The sequence below is a fragment of the Cynara cardunculus genome, assembly GCF_001531365.2.
Source record: "Cynara cardunculus var. scolymus isolate 2C chromosome LG 3, CcrdV1, whole genome shotgun sequence".
Lineage (NCBI taxonomy): Eukaryota > Viridiplantae > Streptophyta > Magnoliopsida > Asterales > Asteraceae > Cynara > Cynara cardunculus.
Window position 1 is genome coordinate 1,154,803 of NC_037530.1, and position 10,796 is coordinate 1,165,598.

The window sequence follows — 10,796 nt, forward strand, 5'->3', positions numbered from 1 at the left end:
ACCTTTATTATATCAACATACATAATTGTATATTAATTAAAATACATAAAAATATGTTTATTTTTTTTAATTATATAATTATAATGATCTCGTCAATACCTTCAAAATGAGTTCAATATATAATATTTTTGGATTTAATCACATTATTAGGTGTCATAAATACATATGAATTATTTTTAATATTTATGGGCTGTTTGATAGTTACAGAATGTTATGATACAGAATGATTAAGAAGTTCTCATGATATAATGTGAAATTAAATATAATTGTTTATAATGAAATTAGGACGCTTAATGGTTAAAAGAGACCCATGATGCAATATCCATTAGTTTGAGTCGACCGAGGATCCCCAGCCTCAGCCCCAACCCCAGTTTGAGTCTACTGAGGATCTCTGACCCCGTCCCTGGGACCTGTTTTAACGGGAATCCCCGTCCCCGTTCGAGTTGGATGAGCCGGGTTCTCCACCGGATCGGGACAAATCACTATCCTTACTCAAATAAGGAGCATATGTATTAGTTTAATAGGAGTATTTTAAATATTTAAATCATAATAAATGAATCTTCATCATTTCCATAATCATCTAATTTGACTGATTTGTGTTAATTAGAGATGGCTCTAGTCTTGTAATGTTTATAACAAGATATTTGTTGGAGTAAGTTACACCATAGGTCCCTGTAGTTTTGCTTACAATCTGCATATGCCCCCTCTTTTAAATTAAGTATACTGAGCGTCCTTATGGTTTACATTTCGTTGCATTTTGGGTCTTTGTCCCTAACGAAATTAACTCCAGCAGTTAACTCGAGCATACTTTAGATCAAACCCACAAACCGAATAAACTACTAAAGTTAACAAATTGGATTTAACTCCTTTAAGAACAAGAACCCAAAACGCAACAAACTGCAAATTGTAGAGATGCTCGATGGCCAAATGGGCCCAGCCCGGCCCAAGCCAGCGGAGTACCAAAACCGACTTGGAACCGGCCCGACCCAAGACTGATTGATGTCGGTTTAGGACCGTCGGTTACGGTTTTTGTCAAAAAATATGGCCCAACCAAGGACCAACAAGATTTTTTTTATAAAAAAGTCGTTTTATAGTCGTTGCCCAACGTTCATATGACCGTCCTAACCGTTTCTTTTTTGTCCCATTTACCCTCTATACACTATATATAAGTTATATATTGTATGAAGAAAGATACCTACTCACAAAAACGCAAAAAACTTTCACAATTCTCGCTATAATTCATGATTTTGGTTTTTAACAACTCCTAATTCCCATCTCTTTTTTAACTGTATTTCATTGACCCAATTACATATTTGTAAGTGTATTAGAATAACATTCTTCTATTTTTCCAAAAAACCCACAAAAAATATGAAAAAAATCAAATTTAAAGAAAAAAAAAAACTTAGGACTGGTTTGGGCCCGGTTCAAGACCACGACCGGTTCTCATAACCGATTACAAGAAAACTTAACCCAACCTGTGGGTTTTGGTCAAGACCAAGACCGGGACCAGGACCGGAACCGATTTAAGCCAAGCCCGGCTTGGTTTGGTCCCGGTGTGTTTACTTTGAAAAGAAAGACCATATCCAAATTCTAAACAAACGAGAGGGACCAAGGGTGCAATTTACTCTATAATATGTTAATATAAAAAGTAAAGGTTTAGGAAAACGAAGCAGGAAAACGTTGAAGGGTTGTACGGACATGTGGGTTGTGAATTTTGTCTACTACCAATTACCAAAACAAACAAAATTAAAATAATTCTTGAAATAATAAATTAATAATTAATAATTCTTTGACCGTGAAGAAAGGAATCAAAAGGCGGTCAAAAAGCCTCTCACATGCTCAACCCTTTGCCCTATGCCCAAAACATCACCCCTTTTCTACTCATAAGTATCCCCAACTTTCTTTCTACTCACCAATATTTTATATTATTTAAAGGGTAAATTGTATTAAAAACTAATCTATCTTTTAACTTGATTTCTATTTTAAGTAACGTACTTTTAAAATTTTCATTTTGGTATATAAGATGTAAAGTTTTGAACATTTAAATAATCGGGTAACAGGTTGAAGCATTAACCGGTTACCATGCTGATGTGACGAGTGATGTGGTATCCGAATAATGCTTTAGCAAATAATATTGAGTTGGATTAGGATACCACATCAGCATGGTAACCGGTTAATGATTCAACAAGTTATCTGGGTACTTAAATGTTTAAAACTTTATATCATAGGTACCAAAATGAAAGTTTTAAAAATACGTTACTTTTTCATGCAATGTGTCCTATATTATTTTAATAACAAATAAATTAAAATTATTTTTTAATATATTAATTACTTAGGGTTCATTATAAGGATTTGAACAGGCGAACGTAAGATAGGTATCTGAAAGAATTGTATTGGTTTCAGGGTTTTAATTTGACATGGTTAGGTCAGTATTCATCAATCTTGTCTCATCTTCTTGATTTTTGTTCCATCTATTTTAGTGGGAAATGACAGAATCAGTAAAAAGTGCATCATTCTCCTATTGTCTTGTCCCTGTTCCAGTTTAATGCCACACCAAACATAAGACAACAAGTTTTTTGGTTTTATCATGTTCTGCATACCAAACGCATCCTTACAATATTCAAGAACAATATTAACAAGTCTACTCTATTTGTTTTGACCCGTTATACATCCCAAGCTGTGTCATCTTTCTACATATTACTTAGCACATGATTTTGACCTGTTACCCAACCAAACAAACCGAGTATATTCCATCCTAACGTATGACATGAGGGATAAAAATATACAAAGACCTTTCATTTGTCTCAAAAGACAAAGGGGTTGTTTCCAAGAAATAAAATTTACTGTAAGAATATGTGAAACCCCATTAGATTACTCTTCAAAATAGTCCTTGAAACAAATAATGGAACTTCCAATACATAGCAAAAATGATCTAAAGTCTGGCTGATGTAGCACTCTAACAACTATAACCCACACAAATTATGTTATATAAATCACTGATATATCCTTCCTCAAAAAATTGTTCTTATTAACTTCTCAAAATACAAAATATAACAACTTAATTAACACTCTGAAAGTCAGAAAAGAATATGTAGGGAAGAATGGTAAAAAACCAAACCAGACGTATCCAATATATCCCACCTGAATACAGGTTCTGGGGAGGGTAAGATGCATGCAGACTATACCTCTATCTGACTGATAGAATGTCGAAAGATCATAACAACTTTTTGAGAAAGGGTTAACTTCCTAACTTGAAGGCATCTACAAAAAGCCCTAAACAAACACCGGCTTTCCAATAGTTTATCATCACGACCAGCGACTCAAACCTCTTGCTACGATTACTGTTATTGTTATTATTATTGTTGTTAGATGTAGTAGCGGATTTTTTGTACATAAGCATACCAATCCCTTCGATTGCCGCCACCACCACGCCGGCAACTAAAACATCCCAGTCCCCCGTTTGCCCGAGGATGGTAGCGAGTGCATTTGCAGTGTAGAAACCAAGGAGTAAGAGAAATACCTTCATTGGGAAATTCTTCCTAGCGGAATTCAGCTTCTCCAATAGCTGTCTGCCACCTGCGCTCACCAGCCGTCCTAATCTTGTTTGGCCAAGCCCAGGCGGGATGCCGCCATTCGTGGTTTCTTGGTCGCCGTTGGTCGGCAAACCACCGGTGTTTAAAGCAAAAGCCACCATTTCCCAACCACGTCTTCTCCGGGAACTGTTGCAACAAGAATTGGCTACATTAGAACATCTCCAACAAATTCTGTATAATGGAGAAAATGGAGATCTTGGAGTATTTATCCAAATATTTTTGCTCCAACAGAGCCTCAAAAACGGAGAAAGTAGAAGAGAATGAGTAAAAATATGCAAATTTGGAGTACCCTCCAAAATTAGAGCTCGGGTCTGCTTACATCTTACCTCACCCCACCTGCTTACATCCGTCCTATTCTTTTGGATAGAGATAGGTATGCTTATATAACATAATATCCCTCCGTTTCAAAATAAATCCACAAACACAGTTTTAGAGATGTGGAATTATTACATGTTTTAAATAACTAAATGACAATTTTTACCCTTAATAATGGAGGGAGTAATGAATTTCTCCATCTCATGATTAAGGCTAGAATTGTAAACTAGACCCTTACTTTTAAAGTGGACACTTATTTTGGGACGGAGAGAGTATTACAACGAACCAGTGTTCAAAAAGGCGCGTGCGATATGGTGCAAGACGCATCTCCGCCGTTACGAAATGGCCCATAGCGTTTCTGTAAGGCGTGGCTCACGCCATGGCGTCTTGAGGCGCGCCATGGCCCGCGTTTTTTTTGTAACACGTGATTTTTATATGTTTTATCTTTTGTGTTTTTACACTTTTAACTTTAGATTTTATATTTTTATAGATCTAACTAATCACATCACTCACAGTTTCACAAACTCATAACGTTACAGACTCACGGTTAAAATAAAGTTGTAAAATTACCTTTCTAAGTTCTACTTTAAATATTTGATCAAAAACCTATTCTTATAATAATAATCTATACAATTTTTCTTCTTCTAATATGAATGTACATTTTTTAATATCATTATCTGATTAAATAATATATAGAATATATATATATATATATATATATATATGACATACAAATTTGCAACCTCATGTCACGCCTTGAAAAATGAGGCGTCCTTGCCGTGGCGTGTAAGGCTACGCCTCACATCTTTTTGAACCTTGCAACGAACTTAATAAAATCATTTTCAAGTTCTACTAACCCGGTTCACAAAATTGTCCATTTGTTGTCTGAACATCCTGTTCCAGGTATGTTACAGTTTTGGTCAATTTCATTCGCGTCTTTCAAATTACAGGAGATGTCATTTAATTTTCTATTTCTGGACAGTCCTTCAAAATTTCTCCTAAATTTTGGAATTACCTTGATACAATCGGGAACCTGCTGGACTTCGGTACATACTTAACACCCAATCAGCGAATCTATCGACTTTGAACCCAGTTTCTAAGAAGGGCCAATGTCTAAATGTTACCCAACAAACTCAACAATTCCTATATGTAAAAGAACATGAGAAAAATGTGAACTATAATAATACCCAGAGGCATCACAAATAAGCTCAGAATGGACCCTCAGATAGAGCCAGTTCTTGAATGCTTTATTGATATGCATCTAATTTGTCAGCCTTGCACAGAATTTTAAGCTAGTCAAGCTTACGCCAAAGGCAAAACTTATCACCCAATGTTTGGCTCTTACATTAGACTGGTGGGACGAAAATGCACTTTTTTATCCCACCAAAGGTGGAACAAAATTTAGGGAAATGAGACAAGATTGATAAATTACAAAATTACCCATGCCAAATTAGAACTGTAAAAGCTTCCACAATGGTTTCACCCGCCTTATTCACGCCTGTCCAGTCCCGTCCGTGTACCAAACACGCATGGATAAGGAAGGAAAAAGAGGGCTCGAGGCACAAAGACATGGATCTCATAAATCTTTATTGCAAAAGCCGCACTGAGCTCTGTGGATGAGCTGATAGGAAGACTGCAAGAGTGGATTAAAGAAAAAATATGTATCTTCCAAGAATGTGAAATTTAAAATGGAAAGAGACGCATTGCTTTGGTGGGAAGACCTGTGATTAGGAAGTAGGAAGAGACATGAAGAATGGTGAGTGGATCCTGAGTTTTCTGGGATGAAATATGTCAAAACTTGGGAAGAGACAAGATCTATACTCTAACCTGGTAAGAGTTTTAAGGTAAAATCCTTAATGCGGATATGGTCATCAATAAGTATGCACAAATGGAAGTGAAGACATGGAAGAAGGAAAAAAGAAAAGAGACTCAAGGACGGGGGTCTGTGGAGGAAAAATGATACTGCATCACTATGCATTCAACTCATACATGGAAGTGTAAGCTCACATAGGCAAAATTATAGACCTACACAAAAAAATGTGAACCAAAAACGAAAACTGGACATATGTGGTGATAACGCAAGCAGAAATAGCAGCCACATGAAGGTTCTGAAACAAGAATAACAGCCTGTTTGGTATCCATGTTAAACGCATTACATGTTGTATGATTTTTTTCATCTCTATCTTCATTAGGATTGGGTTTATTCTCGTTTGCGAAGGATGTAGTTTCATCTTTATCTCTTCTTTGTAAATTGTGTATGCATATGTAAACACATACACACACATATACATACACACACACACACATATATAAGGGTGTTGTAAATAAGCAGCTTCCCATGTATATGTTAATATGTATAAACATAATGCACTTTTTCAAATGGAATAGGGTGCGCCCTATGATCTTAACACACAAAAAGATGTCACTTTTGGTACGATATCGATTTAAGGCTTCTAGGATTTTCGAATTAACAGTAATGAGAATGAAGATGAAGAAAAAAAGAGAGAAAGATGATTATAAATGACCAATTTTCCCCTTCAAAAGTCGTGCGCAATGGTTATGCACCTTAGTCCATTAGTTTGAAAGGAAATGTCGGTGACAACGGAGTCAGGTGAGTAAAAGTGTTTGTCAATTGCTTGAGTGGCCAAACCAAAGGTGGGCATTAGGCATACAGTCCAAGGATGGATTATGTAGTTTACCTTTACACTAATAATTAGTTTACAACATAATAAAAAGAATCATCCATATACTTCCAGATACCAACGGGAAACAAGCAGGTAGAATGGGTTAGGTACAAAAGTGCCAACACTTTTGGGTACCTGAAACAATCACTTGATATTCATGCTATTCAGGCATAGTCAAGGGTGTCTTAAGGTACTTTTCGACCTTGTCAAACCTATTCAAAACAATCCCCTTAGCTTGGGATCTCTTGACGATTAAGCAGTTGGTTGCCCAGTTTTTTCTCAAGCCCCAACAAATGTTCCAAACTTTCTTCTAGTTGGTGTAGACCATGTACATGTATGTTATTTGATATTTAGTGCAATATTCGAAAGTGTTCTCACAAACATTGATGTGTCTTCCATATGTGTTTTCATGGTCTTACCATGCAAGTGTATTTATATAACCACTCTAGCTTTTAAGTCATTAGTGGGTGAAACCTCCGAGGAGGGTAAATAAAATGAAATGTAGAAACCCCATTGTGCAGGATTAAATGTAGATAGTAGTAGGCTGTATTCGGTACGCTAGACAGGACAGAACAAAAACTTCATGTCCCACGTTTGGCGTGACCTTAGGCCAAGATATGACAGGACTGAGTGGGACAAAAATGGTTTTTTGGGTTCCACCAAAATGGGTGGAACAAAAATCCTAAAATTAAAACCCTAAAACTTTTGACGATTCTTTCACATGTCTACCTCACTCTTGCCCATCAAGTCCAGTCTCGTCCACGTACCAAATGCACCCATAGTTAACCTATGTAGGCATTATGTTGTGCTAATGTTAAGTAGAAACTCTAATTCCTTGTCAGGCTTGATCTATACAACCATGCACCGTTAAATAAAATAGAAAAAGCTATTAGCATTTTATGTCATTAGATTACTAAAGCAAACATTCTAAAACCATAGTCATGGATATCCATCAATCACATCAAGTCATCTAGGCATATATTCAGCCACTAAACCAGCTTATTGTTTCAAAATTTGCTGTCAATATCCTGTTTCAAACATATATCCACATGGACAGGGTATCTCACAAGAGTTTCTGTGTTGGCTGTAATTCAGCCACCTAATTTCTCCCCACTGTATCTGATTTAACCCAACAAAATTCTATAGAATCAAAAGGCTTCGCTAGCCAAAGGGCCTGTTTGATAGTAGCTTAATGAGCTTAACTGAACTTACAACTTACTTGGTCAGCTATACATGACTGTTTGGTAGTGGCTTAATAATATAAAAAGTGGCTTATTCAGTCAGTTTCTAAGGGGAGCTGCAGAAAGCCAAGTTTTTCCATACCAGCCCCTTCCAATTAAAAAACAAGCTCCTTCCATCTATGAAAAAACCATCCCAAACGAAAACCTTCCTAATCTATACAGTCATATTAATCCACACTGACGGATTTATCCATAAAGGACTTAATTGAAAAACCAACCAAACAGCCCCAGATAGATATCCACATACTACAACCGAATTGAAAATCTGCGCTTGCATTATAACACCATATGATTCTAGTCGCAAACTGTAAATCTTATCAAGCACATTCTACAGCAATATAATTACTCAACAAGATGCATAGAATAGGGTAATGCTGAAATTATTAGGAAGGTAAAAGGAGTATTATTCAAACACAATTACCTTTTGCTAAGGAAAGGTGATAAGCCAGCACAGAAGCCATGTTTGTCTTTCCAGTGAAGCACTGAATCAGAATTTTCCTTAACAACAGCACGTTCATCAGTTCCATTCACAATTGTAGAGAACGAATAGTAATTCAGCGATGAAATTTGAACTCCACAAGCCATTGACTGTCGAAACAAGACATATCGTTTATCAATTTCAAATATCAATAGATGATGAGCTTCCACCGAGATTGTTCATCAAAATTCCAAATCAAACTAAACACCCAACTCGAGAAACTACTAGGGTTTAAGATTTCACAACCGAATAAAAAGATCTATAAAGAACTCAATTAAAATTCGTGTGTATAAACAAAACAAAACAAAATGTCAAATCAAACGGAAAAAACAGCGATAAATAGGGTTTACGTTTCGGGAACAGGTAGAACTCAAAGTAGTGCCGTACGACTCATAGAATAAGGTAATATTGCAAAGATTTCGAAGATTACCGGAGCAAATTGCATCAGAACTCACATGGAGATGCAAAATCGACGGCAGTGGTAGCACGCAGGCACGCAGAGTTCCCTTTCTGCAATGGCAGCTCCAGTTAGAACGTAACTAAAATTCAAAATAGGGTTGCATTTAGCAAGTATATAAAGAAGAAGGGTTAAAACTATAAATTTAACATCTAGAAGGACTAAATTTTAAATATTTGTGTTCTAGTAATAAGAACAAAAGCAAATTTGATTTAATTCTGATACAATTTGTTCGGTATATATTTGAGAAATGATTTATATTACTAGGTTGTTTGTTTATCTCTTAATAGTTTTATTAAGATGCATCATCTGAATCGTTAAGAGATGGATTTTATTCGACAAAAAATAGTATGTCTATTAATGGATCTAAAATCCTCTGAATGATTTTGTATCATGGTCTTCCCTTAACCATTCAGCGTCCTAATTTCATTGTAAACAATTATATTTCATTTTGCACTATATCATGAGAGTCTTTTAATCATTATAACCACTTAATCATTCTGCACCAAATCATTCAGCAACTACCAAACAACTCATTATTTATTTTACAGGTTAATTGAGGTAGATAACATACTATAACGATTTTGAGTCAAAACGGGCCTACATTAGTATATGTCGTAACGGGATGGAGGGGTTGGATTGACCCATAAAAAATCACCACACGTATTAACAACAGTAGTGTAATGTCCTAATCAGATCATGCCAATGAAAATATCAGATACATATTATTACTCTCTTTTATTTACGGTTTACAACCAAAGAGCCTTTGGCCTAGCGGTATGCAGAAAATCAACTGATCCAATTGGAATCGATTGATCCAATTATAACTGACCGACCATAATTGAATATCCAATTGTAATTGAATCGGATAAGATTCAAAATTTCAACGTTCAATTTGGATCGGTCGGTTCTCGGGTGGCAGTCTACAACCGACCAAAACCGAACCGAACCGAACCGATCAACATCCAATTAATCATCCGATGACCATCCAACCATTATCCAACTATCGTCCAATTAATTTATTTTCAAATTGCTTAAATCGGAATTTGTTTTTATGTGAGACTTTGAATTTTTAACTTCTCTTGTGTTGCTTTTACACATATCAAAAGTGATTAATTAATTTGTCTCATTGTTAGAGAATTGGATCGAATTAACACACTGGATGGATCCAATCTCATCGGATCGGATATCCAATAAAAGTATCAAATGAATAGAATTGAACCGATCCAATCATCAATTGGATTGGATTGGATCCATTATCCAATGTTAATCGAATGAGATCGGTTAGCAAAGTCCAATATATTTAAAATATAATGTTTATTCTCTATTTGATTATGTTTATTTGTAGTTAGTTACACGAATTCAAACATGAAGCTTTAATAAATTGTACATACGCACAATTTACTTGTAATATTGAATTTCAAATAATATGCATCAATAAACAATAATTTATATATAAAAAAATGGTTTTAATAGTTTTTGTCAAATGCTTTATAATATAGTATAGATAATTAATGTTTTAGCCTCTAAAATAGCGAATATGTTGGAGGTAAATACTATTTTTTTGGAGATTTGTTGAAGATATTCTTAGATCGAGTCATTATTTAGAAGTATGTTCCCACTTTTCGAAGAAATTAAAAATATTTTATTACTTAGCAAAAGTTAACGTGTATGTTTTTTAATATCATAAAAGAAGGAAAATATGTTGTTATTTTATGTATTTATTTCTCACAACACGTGCATCTATACTATCTTATTAACAAATTTAGCAAAAGTCTTAAAGTTTTAAAATTCTAAATGACCAAAATACCATTTATACTCACTTTTTCACTTTTTCACCCCCTCCTCTCCTCACATACACTCACCCTCTCACGACCAATTTTTTTAAAATTATAATTTTAAATTTACACTTTATACCCCTATAATTAATTAATTAATTTATTTTACGTCATTTACTTTTAAATGTTTCATTTTAAACTTTTATCAAATTAACATACATAATCGTATATCAATTAAAACATGTTTAAA

At 34.9% G+C, this 10,796-nt stretch overlaps 1 protein-coding gene across 2 annotated transcripts; it reads right to left on the minus strand.

Moving 5' to 3' along the window:
• Nucleotides 1-3,108: 3,108 nt before the first annotated feature.
• Nucleotides 3,109-8,781, minus strand: LOC112510327 (ycf20-like protein). 2 transcript variants are annotated; one of them, XM_025115715.1, is made up of 3 exons: nucleotides 8,767-8,781; nucleotides 8,255-8,421; nucleotides 3,109-3,719 (listed from the first exon to the last, which is right to left on the minus strand). In XM_025115715.1, exons 2-3 carry the CDS (start codon nucleotides 8,416-8,418, stop codon nucleotides 3,239-3,241), a joined length of 645 nt encoding a protein of 214 aa, XP_024971483.1. In that variant the 5' UTR covers nucleotides 8,419-8,421; nucleotides 8,767-8,781; the 3' UTR covers nucleotides 3,109-3,238. The 2 variants fall into 2 exon arrangements, with proteins under 2 accessions (XP_024971483.1, XP_024971482.1); XM_025115714.1 differs by having other exon boundaries at nucleotides 8,742-8,774.
• Between the last annotated feature and the right edge of the window lie 2,015 nt (nucleotides 8,782-10,796).